General features: G+C 39.0%; 1 protein-coding gene across 1 annotated transcript in view; it reads left to right on the top strand.

The window, feature by feature from the left end:
- Positions 1-17,017, top strand: part of nr3c2 (nuclear receptor subfamily 3, group C, member 2) — a 79,877-nt gene that overhangs the window by 48,048 nt on the left and 14,812 nt on the right. The window contains exons 4-6 of the mRNA XM_069168055.1: positions 4,749-4,865; positions 11,691-12,032; positions 13,755-13,899. Of these exons, the coding sequence (XP_069024156.1) occupies positions 4,749-4,865; positions 11,691-12,032; positions 13,755-13,899 (604 nt within the window). The remainder of the gene's footprint in view (positions 1-4,748; positions 4,866-11,690; positions 12,033-13,754; positions 13,900-17,017) is intronic.

Below are 17,017 nucleotides of genomic sequence, written 5' to 3'. Positions count from 1 at the left end.
GGTTGGAGAGCTCAGCCTGAGCAAGGATCTCTTACTGTAAGTGCAATCTAGATACATTTGCCATTAAATGGTGCATAGGCATTGTATCCTTTAAAAATGAACATCTTCAGACCCATATGTCAGAGCTGCAACTAATGATCATTTCATATTAACAATTCTTCCAGTTGTTTTTATTCAATTAATGATTTTAGATAACACTTTACCACACTGTAAGGTGACTTTTCAACAAAAACAAATAAATTGTTTATTTTTGTCCTACCAACATAGATGTATCTAATCTACATTGATGTAAAACAGAAAAGCAGAACATCCCCATAAATGAGAAACTGGAGCTAGCATAATTTGGGTATTTTGCTTTAAATGATGGCAATAATTTATTATTCAGGTTGCTGTTGAATAGTTAATTAATTAATTAATGACTAATCATTTTAACCTACAGTTTACACACATCATTGGCACTATTTATAAAGCCTATTATTGTATGTGTTATAAGTAACATATACACCATATGTTTGGTCCATGTGTGATTGGGTATCAATCTTTGATACTCTCATAAGACAGATAGAATTGCTTCGATATTGTCTACTGTTAAAATATGACTTGTCATTCAGTACTAAACTATGATATCTAGTCCACATCCACACTAACATGTTTTCTGAGTTGTGTGGGCTGCAATGACTAGTGACTTGAACCTTCTCTGTGCAGCTGGCCAGCTAGCATCTACCGGCAGCTTACATGTCCGGCACTCGGTGAAGATCAGTAAGTTTGAGCGTCTAGCTACAGCTGAGACGCTAAGAGTACATCTGTAAATTGTAATTACAGAAAATATCCATGGTTACACTCTCCTTTAAACGGCATGAAAACAAAAGACTTGTACTCTAATGTGTAATGCAATTTTTTTTTTTTTTTATTGAAATGGATTTAATAAAATTACCTTTGAAAAAAGGAATTGCTCAGGTTTCGAAGTCTAGGTTTTGAATCGAACATTTTTGATAAGACACCCAGCCCTTCAAGTGATGATATAACTCACAGTACTTCCTCCATGACCTCAGTTCTCCCGGCCCGAGCTGACCTGCATGTCTCTTCAGTGGATATAATCTGACCACCATCTCTTCCTGCTCCCTGGTGATACCTTTGTTCTTTGACCTCGTTGAGGGTTCCACCTTTTGTGTTCAACCAAATAAGCAGTGCCAATCTGATGGGCTTTACCAGTGTCTATAGTTGTGATTGGTTTTTTAAAAGATACAGTAGTGTTGTGACATTATACGTAAGATGCATATCAGATGCTCTTCCTGTGTCCATGAAAAAAAACAAACAGCAAAAGACCCAGTCAAATTAAGTGGAATTACTTGAGTAATACCAGTTTGGTTTTTTTCAACAGAAATTAGAGAAATACAACAATAGACACAAAATTGTTATCAAAACAGCTTTGAATGGGAAAGAGGTATGAAAGTTTCCTGATAGTTGTTGTAAAACTATTGTCTAAAAGCAGTTGGCTGTTGCCACCGCTCTATGATTTATTTGAGTCAAGTGTTGTTTTTTTTGTTTGTTTTTTTAACTCTATTTGTAAGACAGTGGCGGGTAAGAGTAGATGAATATTGCACATTCTAAATACAGTATTGAGGCCTAAATGCTGAGTCAATGCATTATGTACAATACAAAAGCAGGAGATATGCAAAATCTTAGCACTTTTAGTCTTTATAATAAAAGAGGAGACATTGGTCAAAACAAAACAAAACAAAAACATACAGCTTCTATTTACAGCTTTGCAGCCTGTTTTTATGACGGTCCAGACAGGGAAACTTAATTGTGTAAAGCGCCATCCAACACAGCTGTTTGTGTGTTGTCCAAAGAGCTTGAGAGGCAATGCTGATGTGAGCCAGAGATTTGCATACTGTTGTCCCTGTGGTAACAACGATTGCTTTTCTGAGAGCCCTGTTTTTGTGGTCGTTAGGTATTTTTCTTTTTTGTCTATGTAATTTTACGTTGCAAAAATATGAACGATGATCACAGAACTGACCGAATGCTTGATGAGCGAATAATTAAATGGCAATAATCCATGAGCACGTCATTTAGTTATCCGCCATCTCCCGTCTACAGTAAAGCAGCAAGAAACTACAAAATTTGCATCCAATGCCCAAATGCCATTCACAGTCGCAGAATTGATGTGGGTCGGTTTCTGTATTTGGGAGACTACTTTTACAAACGGGCGTCTGAGCACTTGTGTCTACTGGCTATTTAAATATGTCAGGTTAAAGGTTGTATATTAAGAAAGGTCTTATGTCTGTTTCTCTTTTGCTGGGAGAGCAGATGTATTGTATCTTCCACTGTGGCCGGAGGACCATAGGGCAGACTACTCTTGTTAACGCTGAATAGGAAAGAGTATTTCCTTTTCAGAAGGATGTCCTGATAACTGATAAATGCTGGACCTGACAGACAATAGAGACTACTCATAGAGTTGTTGCCAGGTTGTGAGATCATTAGCTAAAAGCAGACATGAGCGGACTCCATTAAGGAATTCAATGAAATGAACAATGCTTTGTGCATTGTAGCAGCACCGTTTTTACAAAGATGCAAATTTCGATTTTGTATGAGAAAAAGAGATCTTTTTCATATAATATTGTATTAATAGGATTTGGCATTATTGATTATTTACAGCAAAAACCCATCAATAGAAATGTTGACATGAAGCACATGCAAATATGAGTCAAATTCAGTTCACAAAATACACACTTTTTTTTTTTTTTTTTTTTTTTTTTTCAATTTTTAAAAGATGTTTTCCCAGTGTACCTGAAAAAGTAACATTGATCAATGAGCCCCACCACTCTCTGTGTTGATAAGTAATGCACATATTCAGAGGTAAACATGCTGCGGGAGTGCATGTGAGCACACGCATAAATAAACAAATTCTCTCCCTTTCTGATACACACACAGTCACACATATATCCACCAATGGACCACAACTTCAGCTGTCTCATGAAGTGTATTTCACTCGAGCAAATATTAAGAAGATTCACGGGAATGAGCAAATCAGTTGACAAGAAGGCTCCAGTGTTTTCAGAATTGCTATTTGGTCTGGCCTATCCAAGCGCAAGTCTGTGTTGTGTATATGCATGCGTGTGTGTGCGCGTACGCGTGCACGCGCGCGCACGTGTGTGTGTGTGTGTGTGTGTGTGTGTGTGTGTGTGTGTGTGTGCATAAGGGGGGTGGGGAAGGGGATGGCTGTGTTGTGTTTCCTGTGTCGCAGTTTACTGTTTTTTAGAGCAAGAAAAATGGGCTTATGTAACGGTCATGTGATTTAGCCAGAAATAGTGGTGGGGCTACAGCTGCTGCCTCTCCTCCTGCAGCTCGGTTCCTTGGCTTTTGGCAGCAGCCAGACAGACACACTGCGCACTACTCCTGCTAGCTCTGAAAACAACTTCTGCTCAGTCCTACACACAAATACAAATACTGTACTGTAGATGCAACAAAGGCAATGCACAGAATGTACTTGTTGAAGAAAACTGCATGGAAACAACACACAAACTCTCATACTGTAAACATTGCAGGTAATGCCAGAAATCTCACATACTTAAAAAAAAAAAAAAAAAAAAAAAAAGCAAACAATACGAAACAAATATGCGGGAAAATATTGATTAATATGCAATGACGTACTGACATTTGCATGTGCACAAGCGTATACACGTTTGTAAGAAGTACACACATTTTTAACATAAGCCCTAAGGGAGCTTAGCCTCAGCTGGGGTCACTGGGGTCACAACACCACACTGTACCACTCCATCTGGGTCGCGCTGTGATTTCTGTGTATGTGCGTGTGCGTGTGTGTGTGTGTGTGTGTGTGTGTGTGTGTGTGTGTGTGTGTGTGTGTGTGTGTGTGTGTGTCTTTGTGGGAGCAGATTCAACATTTGCAGTATTTTTTTTAAATTGCCAAGTGGAGCAGCTTTGGATGTATGTGTATGTGTACGTGTGTGTGTGTGTGTGTGTGTGTGTGTGTGTGTGTGTGTGTGTGTGTGTGTGTGTGTGTGTGCGCGCGCCTATGTGTGCCTATGTGTATGAGAGTGAATGACTATGTGTGCATGAGCATGAGCCTGTCTGTGTGTGGGCGTATGGTGCTCTGAGGCTGGGGGACGTGTGGAAAAGGAGGGATGGAGACACAGGCGTAGAGAAGGAGAAGAGTGGAGGAGGAGAGGAGCTGTACAGTGAAGAGCCAGTGGAGCGGAAGGAAGCTCTCTGAAATGGGAGATCATTGGGTTTAGCTAAGGGCTAGGCAGGAGGCAGGAGGGATTCTCGCCATGTTAGCATCACTGTCAGGAATAGTCTAACTGCAGTCAGTGTCCCGGTTCCAGCGAATCCCACTAACCCCCATGCTATTTACTGTATAATACACTATTAGTCATGCATTGTGGAAGGTGAGAGCGGAATAATCACTATTTCAATCATTTTCACAGTAATAATCATGAAATCTCTGATATTGCCAGACATTTCACAGCTCAACTTGTTGACCTACATTGCAGTCATAGACAGAGATATAACACTGGAATAAAACATGTTCTGCCTTTCATGTCCTAAAATGAAGTTCTTTATGCAATATTTTAAGAGCTATTGTCATTACTACATAAGGAAGTGGCTTCTAACTCTCCCTTTGCTCTTTGTCTTTTCTTTACTGCTGTGAAAATGTCCCTGTTGCACTATGTAAAGCTGCCTGTATGGAGCCCATCGAACTGACGCAGTGTCTTGTCTTCCTGTAGGTCAGCACAACTACCTGTGTGCCGGGAGGAATGACTGTATCATTGACAAGATCCGTAGGAAAAACTGTCCAGCATGTCGTGTACGGAAGTGTCTCCAGGCTGGGATGAACCTCGGAGGTGAGGAGTCACACCGTTACAGATTTGCCCTGTCACGTGTCTCAGATGTGACATTTGAGCTGAGCCTCACGTTGCTTATGTGAAAGGATAGATATGGAAAAGTAGGTCTGGCTGTAGTCACAAAAAGCCCGGGGATGCTGAGTCACTCAATGTTTTTGTGTATATAGTAGATCTGAGCATAATATGCATAATGCATCTACAGTAGGTGTAGATCTACAGTACTATATACAATGCCAGCTGACAAAGCCTGCATACGAGTTACAGTTTTGTGTTATGAGGCAACACGACACTGTAGTTGAGAGAGAAGTGGTGAATTCGGAGGCAAAAATATATTTTTTAATTCAAATGTATTAATTTATTGCCACTAGCATATTACAGTTCAGGGTCCCAGTGGCATACACAAAGCTAAAAGCACACTTGATAGGTTTCCAGTCCATTTGCATGATTGAAATTACAAATGATTTTCAATTCTATATGCCCCCACAGTACAGTGAATTTAAATGTAAACGCACTGAAAGATTTAGTAATGGCCAACTTAAGAAGAAATACTATTGTACTATTTTATATTCACCGGTACTATTTGACTGTTATTTGAAGACCGTGCGCGCGCGCACGCACACACACACACACACACACACACACAGAGGAAAATTCATGCCGTAAATACAGGCTCAACAAATGCCATGAAACTTCAAAAACCCTCACCTTTGACAGATCTGATCGGAAGCATGTCTTTGAGATGAGGGTTGTTTTTGCTCTGCACACGTCTAACATCAAATTTTCTTTATCCGATGACAGCTCTCGATATTGATTGTTAATCGGTGGATGGACAATCTGCCCGGTACTTCACTCTAAAATGACTGCACATGGCTGTGGTAGAATTATGATCTGCTAGCTTTACTTGGCAGATTTTCTTATTGCACTTCAATTTTGTTTATTTCTTTGAAGTAGTTCCACACAGAACGTTTTGACAGCTGTAGTCAGTTTTGCGCGTTGCGTTTTTGCAGTATGGCGCCACACGTTTTACCGGCAGCTAGCAAAGAGTCTTAAGGTGCATTACTTCCACCTCTTGCGCATTACTACCAGATGCCGGTTAAAACAAGGGAAAATATATTTTTTTAAGACTAAGATCCCAGAAACTATCCAAATTGTTTTTATGATTTAATTACTACTCAAAATCCTGACCCAACCTTTGAAAGATTATACCTCCAATGTGTTCTACTGAAACATTTTATGATTTTATCTGTTCAGATATGCAATGAAATGTTTGCGTAAAAGCATATTGAATATTGTAACAGCTCAGGGAAATCTCAGAACCTTGGTCAGATTCTTTGGTCTTATCTAAACTACCGTATGTAGGATACTGGTTTATAAACTTTTTTTTTGTACCCTCATGCTTTGGATAAAAGCGTCAGCTAAATGAAATGTAATGTAACGTAATAAACTCTCTGTTATTTGGAGATGCACTGAAACTGTCTGCTGTCATGGCAGATCAAGTATTTTTATCTAGCTTTACGTCACATAAAAGATCAAAATTGGCTTCAGAGAGCCCAACACAGCAGTAGCTACCAACCCAGCCGAAGCTCTCCTGCCAGAGTGCACTTTGTGAATTTGATATTTCCTGACACCTTTCTAAATGAAGTGACAATGATGTTGAGATTTATCAAACATCAGAATAATTCAATACAAAACTTGTTTTGGGATGTTAAATGTCCAGAAAAATGTCTCAGAAGATAAAAAACACTCTACTCCTACTGTGAAAGAACTACTACTACATGTTTTGAATGGAGTCCTAGAACGGCAGAGCTGTTGTCTGAATCTACGTCAACGATTAGATTTACACGGCGAGTATGAGCACTTAAAATGACCTGCTCAGAATGAGGACAAAATGTGAGTAGCAGGGAAAGGATAATCTTTTGTTTGCATTTGGTTCAAGGCCTGTGGCTTTAAATGGTACATCCAACATGTGGGAAAAAAGTTTATCCTAGAACCAGTCCAAACAACCAACAGTACAATAAAAAACAAATAAATGGGCTATGATTCAATCCATTCCAGAAAAGGATTTTAAGCTCCATCTTCTGCACTGTGTACTCGTAAAAGCTTACTTTTTCATGGACAATTTGGCTTGCACTTACATATTTCTGTCAACAATATGAAATGCATCTACTATTGAGTTGCTACAGAATTTTAACAGAACCCAATTTGTTTTGCTTTGACATCATCATTTTCTGAAAGCATACACAATGTTAATGCACAGAGAAGATAGGGCAGTGCCGGGAATAAACACCCTCAGAGGGGAATAAGAGTCTACAGGTAGATGCTGGGGTGAAGGTAGATCTTCTGAAATGCTGTATGAGTAGCAGCAGCAGTGTTAATGTAGCGTCTAAGCACTGTAAGAGACTAGGCACAACATCATCAGTTAAAGTTGATCACCTGCTGTCACTCAATCAGTCATGTGAAACACTGTCACAACCGTCAAATATACACTAAGCTCAGCACAGGAGAGGCTGGGGAGTGACACAAACAAAATTATGAAAGCCATATTACATACACTGTCTGACAGCAGCTTTATGTGGAATCGTGCAGGTGGTACCTGGGCTACAGCCACCATATGGTTAACCTCTGATAATACACCTCCAACAACTGGCAACAGGAGAATATTTTTTAACCAACTGTCTACCACGTGAACATACACTAAGCTCAGCACAGGATTTAACAGAAAATAATTATTGACTTATTAATATTAAACACATGACTTAAAGTAAACACGTGTCTTTCAAGTGAGGTGCTACGTGGTTTTGAAAAGCAGCAGATGACCATGAGTCATGAATAAAAGCTTAAGGTTGCCAATGAGTGTGGCTGGCTGTATTTTTGAGTAGCAGCAGTGTAACCCATTGAATGAGGGCTCAGCTGTTTATATCTAATTAGGCTATTAAGACCAGTAAAGAAAGCTGCCATATTTCCAAACCGACGGGATAAATATATTTCTGTTAGATAAATATAAAATCTGTGGAGAAGGTTTTCTGTGAAGTTTGCCTTGAAGCCAGTTTAAGGGAAAATTAAATAATGAATTAGCTACAGAGGACAATTGTCTTCTTTATATTCCTACTGCCAGTGTAGTATATCATCTACAAGTTCAACCTGACCTCACTGAACCTGATACTGGTTGTCTTAGATAACTTGTCTATTGTGTTTTAGTAACAGAAAAAAAGTTAAATATAACACGGTAAATTATAAACATTATAATCATATAAGTAGAATAGTATAAGAAGCTGTATAAACTCTATTAATAATTTCCAAATATTAAAATGTGTCTGCAGATAGGTGCAGAGATTATTTTAAGAGTTTTGTTATTTTTTTGTCAGATGAGCTAATTATTATGATTGCAAATTATCATCACAAAGACTCTTGTGTTATTCTACCCAATCTAATTCTAATCAATTGACAGTTGAGGAATCCCAAGTTATTATGTAGTTATTTTGTTTGACAAACTGTCCCTCCATTTGGTAGACACTTCTGTTGTAAAATTGACGAAGACACATGTTAAGCATAGAACTGTGCAATAATTCAACTACTCTATACCAATATGTAAAAGTCTTCATTATCACTGTATTTTAAACACTCCCAGGATGCTGTAGGATGATGACAGTTTTTTTCCACTGAACTGATTGGTCAGCGTTTGGGCCCTTCACAAATTATAATCAGTTGTTATTGTGCTGCACAGCAGGTTACCAAGGTAATCTACCAGTGGTTAAAATTTAGCCAACTTGGTGCAATGGGGGAACTAGAGTTAAACCCAAAGATGTTTGGATGTTATATTCTGTAGCTAGGCTGAGTGACAAAAGTGTCACCTGTGGTGGAATTAAACTGAGTACATCTACTTAAGTACTGTACTTAAGTGCACATTTTAGGTACTTGTACTTTGCTTGAGTATAACTGTTTGAGTAAAATAAAGTTGCATACAAGTGCAAGTTTATACTTTTGCTCAACTGCTTCTCAGAGGCAAACATTGTGCCTTTTACTCCTCTATGACCGCTGTAGTTAATGGATATTTTTCACAGTACAAATAATCATATCCTTCGTCAAAACCATGTATCTCACAATTTGATCAACTGAAGGATAACATGTTAAAATTGTCCCACTACTCAAAGCTAAAGGAACTATTTAAAAACTAAATTGGATTAACATAAAAATACATTGTTACAAAGCTGGAAACAGGAACGTTTTCTGAGCTTGTTGACTTTTTAGAGATGCGTGGTTCTCACAGGAGAGTGACACCATGAACATTTAACATAAAATATGATGCATTACTGTTGATTAAACTAACCAATAGTTTATAAAGTTGCCAAAGTCAAAACAACCTTAAGTACGTGCAGCAGTAAAATGCACATTAAAACAGAACAGATATTAATCCAAAAACATATAACAGTCAAACACACCCAGGTACACCCCCGAACATAAAACTTATAATACTTGTACTTAAGTGAGGTTTTGAATGCAGGACTTTTACTAGTAGTGAAGTATTTTTTACAGTGCGGTGTTAGTGCTTTTACTTCTGTAGGCATCAGAACACTTCTTCAACCACAGACTGCAATCACTGTGGAAACAACACATTAGCATCATTTCAAAATACTTTAAGTAGTAAAACACAAATGATAAAATGGCCAAAAGGATCTGTCACATTAGCCGCTTGTTGGTGAGGTGAAGCTGTTGGTCATCTAAGTCAGGAAAACATCCTCAGGAAGAGATGCCACCGTCCCAGTCAGCTGGGAACGTTAGTTTTTTTAACCTAACTAGCAGCATCAGCTGATTAAAAACAACCGTTCACAGGTAGTTTCAGCAGACGAAGAAAGATCCAGTAGAGCCAAGATCCCAAATTGGTAAGTGGTATGTCATTTCGCCTTTTAGTACACCCCGCCTTCTGTAAGGTCCCATGTACCGATTTCTGGTGGTGTACCACCTCCTCCAGGGGTATGTACTTATCCCCGGAGGCATGCTACTCTTTTGCCACTGATGCAAACTGTCTGCTCGCGGCATTTACCACAATAAAGTGAAAGGCCGTGCCATAGACTTACATAGAGGGCCGTACAGTCTATTGCTACGCCAACGGTAGACTGGCCCCGCCCCCTAATGTGTATGCAAATATCTGGCAGGTTGCTGAGGGTTACGCCGAGTACTTCCGTAAATGTGTTCTTTTCTGTCATCATCTTCGAGTCTATGGGCTTTATTATGTTTGCCCAACAGAGCGATGTAAATAAAGGGATGTACATGTTTCTCTCGCCTCTTCTGCAGCTGGGATGTGTGCAATGATTTTCAAATGACAGTAAAGTAATTTCATATTCTGATTGTGACTCTGAAAACCTGCCGATGTGCCCAAACGTGATATTAGAGCTGGTCTTGGATAACGGAGTTAACGTCAGCCTCGCCACCGTGAACACTCTGACTAATCGATAACAGAGTCACCAATAGGCAAATACGTGTGTTGTTTTTGAGACGTTGAATTCGTCTATGAACACGATCAGACAGAATTTCAAATCTTACTCCATGTTGCTCAACATTAACCAGGTACGTGTATGGCAGAATATCTATTATTTACCGTAAACATATTAAGTAACCGGATGCTATCAAGCATATAGGGCATTTACTAGTGGCATAATATATTATTGACGTAGTGTTTTGTCACTTGGCCCCTGGTGAAACACAAGCATAAGTAATAAATGGTAAAACTATTTTTTTTCCAAATCTTTCTCAATAAACCAATTCCGTGTGTGAAAATGTTGACCGCTCCGGTAGCTGCCATGCTTACTTTTAGCCAATAAAATAGTGACAAAACACTACGTCAATAATATCTATTACTAGTAGTTGCCTTATGCTTACAGTGAGCTGTTGAAGAAATGCTCCATTAGTGGTAGCAGAGTGGGGGTTTTTTTGTTTGTTTTTTATAGAAGTGTAGCAGCATCGCCGGCTGAGGAAAATACTGGACAAAGCAAAGTTAACCTAAATAGACCGCATTATTAAACATGAGTTGAACATGTAGTGAGTGGAGTCTGTCTGTGAGAGCAGGAACACACCTGGGGTTGATTACCTATACCAGCTAAGCATATTAACTTGCATTATTTATTAGGTTAATTTGCTTGTTTGTTTATTTGTTAATGTAATTTAATGTTAAATTCATTCTGACACTTTGCATCTTTTTGCCTGTATCTAGACAGGCTCCATTGATTTCTCACTTAGCAATGAGTTGACCTGAATGCAGACTTCTTTTGACTTTATGGGAACATTTTAGTTTTACTGCAGTCAGTTGTGATCTACATATTTGTGATGTCTTTTGTTATATCATATATTTATAATATATTTGTTTTGGTGGGTGTGCTTTAAAATCAGAACATTCCTTAATTCAAGTTGTATTGAAGAACTTTTAATAAAAGTTTGACAGTAATCAGCGTTGAATACCGTTGGGAGGTTTACACGGCCTACTTTAAATTTATTTTCTAGGACTTTTTAGCTTTGTCAAAACATTTGTTAAAAAAGTAATAACAAAGTAAAGTTATGTAATAAATTAGATTACTTCAATAAAGTAAATAAAACAGTGACACATTGAATATTTAATAAGGTAACTAGTAATCTGTAACCTATTAGATTAAAGTAACCCTCTACATTGGTTAATACATGCAGCATACATAAATGTTTGTTTTTGTATAGTACATATCTAAAAAAAAATGTATGCCCACAATCTGTCACATCACAATTATAACCTCAGATTAAGAATGTTAGAAAGGCCACCAGCAACACTGTGTTAATCGGGGGGTGTTGTGTTTCCCGCAGCACGAAAGTCCAAGAAGTTGAAGCTGAAGGGAGTCAGCGAGGACCTGCAGGGCTCTAAGGATAGCCAATCTGCCACAGGTGGCGTTGGAGGCGGTTACCTGTCCTCGGAGAAAGAGCTGAATGCCAGCGCTGCCAATGCCCTGGTGCCCCACGGGCCTGGGGTGGTCACACCTTTTCTGCCGCCCTCCATCTGCAGTGTGTTGGAGCTGATTGAGCCTGAAGAGGTGTACTCTGGCTATGACAACACACAGCCTGACACCACTGACCACCTGCTGTCCAGTCTCAACCGCCTGGCTGGAAAGCAGATGGTGCGCATGGTGAAGTGGGCCAAAGTACTTCCAGGTTAGTGACCACCAGAGCGGTGGGCTGAGGTCTCCATGCTTTAAGAGGGTTGTTAAGCCAGAATTGGTCAGGAGTTTCAACAGGGCCCCCAAAGACTTGTGTAAAGGAAATAAGGATGTGTAAATCACATTTTTAAAAGGTTATATTTATTAGATATAGTTGCAGCATTTCACCTTGTACTATGCAGAAAATGATTTCCCACTTGCTTTTTAAAGTCAATAAAAAGGCTGTAGTTTATTTGATTAAAGTGTCTGGCAAATTCAATAAATTATATATTTGTATTGCAGTGGAATATATTTTACAGTGAACATTTCAACCTGCTAATTTTTGGCATTTATAAGGTTATATTTTATTCTTTACAAATTATAATTTTTTTGTTTTACTTATGTCTGAATGAAAGAAAGTGGTAAGTGGTATATATATCAGTCTAATAATTCTGGGGGGTCCGTACTGTAATTATGGACTGAGGTTTTAATGAAGATAAAATGCCAACATCTTCACTTTTGATCTTTTTAGGATGCAACACTGCTAGTTTTGTCAAGGCACACAATTTAAATTTTAAATATTAGCTCAGGAAATTATTCTGCAAATCTGAAACAAGATTAGCAATGAATCCCATTCTACCATTAAATAGAATCAAGATTAGGATTTCCAAACAGAGCTCATTTACATCATCGTTATCAAATGTTATGTTGAACAGAAGATCTAACGTCTATCTCATTAAGTCTTACATATATACCGCAGCACAGGAAGAATATAATGTTTGTCAAGGGATAAACAAGTTCCCCTAAAATGCCAGTCAGTGGGAGACATATTGAAAGATGCCTCACAGGTAGCTCTTTGAGCCTGTTTAATTTGCTGTATTGCAAATATTTGATACCTCCACGGTGTCTGCTTGCCATATCCGGGCGTATAAATAGAAGCCAGACAGAAGGGTCAAAATGAGTGCCTTCGACTTTCAGATGTGCCACCGCCTGCATCCAGTTTACATTTGGATGTGGCAGGGCTAACACACAGGGTGATGTAGACCAATAATGTCAGTAATGTTGTATATCTGGAAGTCTGTGACTCTCATTAAGAGCTGTGGTATTATCACATACTTTCCTGATGTTTAGTTACTTTAAAGTGATCTGAAGTATCAAAAATGGCACATCTTTAATTTAATAGTTTACAGAAGATATTAACTGACTAAACAGTGTTAAGACAGAAATTTGACATTACTTTCCCATAAATTATTTTTATATGAATGATTGTTTTTGGCAGATTGTCATAATTGTAGACTGAAATAGTCCCTAAGCCTTAATAAGTCACTTGGGTGTCCTCAGTTGGCCTATGTTTTGCATGAACAGGAGGCTTTTGCCAAAGTTTGATTGAGAGTTTGGCAAGTTTCCCTTTTTGACTCTATTTTTGGAGTTCCATAGACAACATGCCAATAACTGGGGGCCTTCTGGGATTAGCATAAAACAAGAATAGGTGAATACTTCTCAGTGGTTATCACGCCTAAACATAAATTGACACCAATATAGACGCTGTAGCAAAGATTAGTGCATAATGCAGAGTCTCAGGTAAACACACGCGTACAGACACACACACACACACGAGCTGAATAAATACCTATTACGTCAGTGCTTAAGCCTAAATGCATTAAAGCAGTGTCTGGGCATTGTTTGCTACTTTTAAAGATAATACTATTGTCTCATCACCTGTGTTTTTCTGTGTTAGGTTTCCGGGGCCTGCCCATTGAGGACCAAATCACCCTGATCCAGTACTCATGGATGTGTCTGTCCTCCTTTTGCCTCAGCTGGCGCTCCTACAAACACACCAATGGACAGATGCTCTACTTTGCCCCTGACCTCATCTTTAACGAGTAGGTCCACACTTCCATAACTGCAGCAATCCACACACATGGCTCTGATGCCATTGGATTATACCGTTGTGGAAGACTGGTAGTGGCCCTGACACTAACACATTTTTCTTATATTGTTTTATACTAAGAAACCAACAAAGAGCGGAGACCCCCCACCCCCCGCTATTGTTTCCCCTCTTTGTTTATTTTATTTTGTAGCAACAAAATTTTAGCGGATGCATCTTTGTCGAGTTTAGGCAGCAGCAGTAAACTACACATAAAAATACATGAAATCAATGTTGTATCAAACACATCTGTTGCTGATGTGAGGCATAATTTATCTTTTAGTGTAGCTAATTAGTAAATACAGTAACTGGTTGAACTGTCAGACTTTGACTATAAGTGTTTTTGTGTATTTTCAGCAGCTCATCCGATGTAAATCGATGCATAAGCATACGTTTTTCTGGTGAAATCTGGAGAGTAAGGTGTATTTTCCTATTGTACTATTTTTAGATACCTCTAAACTATTTAGACTAAAATGAGCTTTGTGATAATGACGTTGTTTTCAGGAAGTCCTGATGTACTTTAAACAAGGTCATGATCTTGCACCAGATTTCTGCCACTTCACAAGCAAATCTTTTTTTTTCTTTATAATGGTTCTGTAATCGCATCAGGCACGGACGATCAAAGTCTAGCAAGTGCAGTCAATAGCCTACTTGATCTGTGTTAATAATTTTAAACAGGAGAGCGAGTGGAAAGGAAAGGCGCTGTGTGCGGACCTTTCCTGGAGCTGCGGTATACGGCCGCTGATGATTTGAATGTTATAGGATTATTCAAAGAGGAGAATAGTAACCTCTGTCGGTAGACTGCTGGAGAGGAGCAGGTTCAACCAGGGACAGGTTTAAAAGCTCCGACTAATAGCTTGTATAAGTCAATGTCAGTGGGTCAGTTTGTCCCAAATAAATAAATAAACAAACAAACAAACAGCAGCCTAAATGCTATTGTGCAACACGGTCGTAGACTATCTGAGCCTTTGCGTTGTATCACTGTGTACTTAGTACACAGCATTAGTTTCTCACACAAGAAATCTCCTGATCCTTCAATTTGTCTAATGCCAAGTGGATCACAGTTTATTAAGAACGGTGTTTCCTTCTGTGAGCGAACAGCTTTTGCAGAAAATCTAATTTTCTGAGATTTAAAGGAGCAGTGTGTAGGATTTAGTGGCATCCAGTGGTGAGGTTGCAGATTGCAAACGGCTCCCTGAATCTCATCTTCCAAACGCACAAAATAATCTACGGTGGCTGAGAAACTCGCAAAACACTTGATAGGCCCTCTCTAGAGCCGGTGTTGGGTTTGTCCCTATTGGGCTACTATAAAAACATGGCAATGCAACATGGCAGGCTCGGAGGAAGAGGAGGTTCTCCTCATGTGAGCTCATTCTAAAGTAATGAAAACACATGGATTATACACTAATGAAAACCTATTTAGCAATGTTATATTAAATATCTACCAATAGGTGCCCCTAAATCCTACACGCTGAACCTTTAGTGGTGTATGCCCTTTGGTAACTTCAGCTCTGTATACATGTTCTAATTGAGAAAAGAAAATGCGTAATTGCAGCTGCAGTTATGAAATGAATGAATATGTAACCTTGGAGATATTATTTTATTGGGTGTAATGCTGCATTTGCTGTACATGATGCTGTTTCTGTACAGCAGGTCAGTCCCATTGACAGATAGTACTGGTATTAAACAGAGGAGATGTAGACTGGTTGTTGGTGGTGGCCTGGATGTTGGTCACATGCCCGCTGCGCTGACAGGGCAGCCCGGATGTCACTGCCATCCCCATTGTGTCTTTTTGGGCCAAGGTGTGTGTGCCTGCTTGTTGTTAATGTACAGTGGTCTGTTTGTTTTTCGGGTCATTCATAATTGAGTCAAATATGGGAACAAAACAGGTCCATAACTTTGATAAGTCCAGTCGGTCTTAAGGGAATTGGACTGTATCCACTTGTTTCCATAGCAACTTAGTGCTCATTTGCCCAGGGCATGGAGGCATTTATTGAATAGACTGTCCACTGACTCAGCTATTAGAGTGAATTCTGTCTTTGACTGAGCATAAATACTAAAAAGACAGATTAAAGACAAGGTAAGATTGTGACGTTTTGTCTGTGGTGTGTGGTGAACAGATAAACAAAGCTGCGTTTCTTGATTGAGTTTGTTTACATGTTAGACAGGAAAAATTCATCTAGTTTGTTTAAATGTAAACATTACAATGCAACATATATATATAAGCAGTCCTTGTAAAACAGTCAGTTCTACTGTTGGCAGAAACAATACAGAGAACTGTTTACATACAGAAATATATTTTAAATGTATAGAGCTAACTTTTATCCTTTCATCTTAAATCGGCATTTTAAACTGAAGGTAGTTACAAAGACAGCAGCCACGAGGGAAAAGTGCTCCTTTAACGTCAGTATGCAGGCCAGTTAGCTCGTCAGCTAGCCGTTACACTTTAAACAACTTAAAAATGTAACTGCTATTGTAAAGATTATTCAGTCGACGTAAAATAAGGTGTTCTTCACTTATTATCAACGCTCAATGCTTTGCTGTCTGTTCTTGGTTTGTAAACTGTAGTAAGCAGTGCAACACTATTCTGCATTGTGTCAGTGTTTCTGCCAGCTCAGCTGTCAATCCAAGACATCCACTTGCCAGCCCACTCAGAGGCTCGGACGACAAACGAGCCGTTCCGACGTATCTCCAAAGACCTTTTTCAACTTCCACTACCAAGAGGATATTAATACATTTTAGAATTATTGTGACGTTGATTTTTCACTGTCATTTTACTTTTAGCGATTTGTTTGGACACACTTTCTGAACAAACATGTTTTGCCGGCGTCCTGTTGCCAAAAGAGATTCTGAACTTTCCTCGCTCCTCAGTTCTGTCCTCTTCCCTGAAATGTTTACCTGCCGAGCAGAAAGAGAGAGCGTTCGAGACCGAGAGAGAAAGGAAGAGAGACAGAGTGAGAAGAAGACAGACTCGCAGAGATAAAGAGAAATGCGAAAGAGAGAGAGAAAGAGAGAGATTGCTGCCAGTTTTTTTTTTTTTTTTTTTACTTTCCTCCCCCAAAACCAGCAGCTCA

This window comes from Embiotoca jacksoni, unplaced genomic scaffold (genome assembly GCF_022577435.1).
Source record: "Embiotoca jacksoni isolate LCO1_2020_lvr unplaced genomic scaffold, fEmbJac1.0.p SCAF_4, whole genome shotgun sequence".
NCBI classification, from domain to species: domain Eukaryota; kingdom Metazoa; phylum Chordata; class Actinopteri; family Embiotocidae; genus Embiotoca; species Embiotoca jacksoni.
This window is presented reverse-complemented; position numbering and strand designations above follow the sequence as displayed.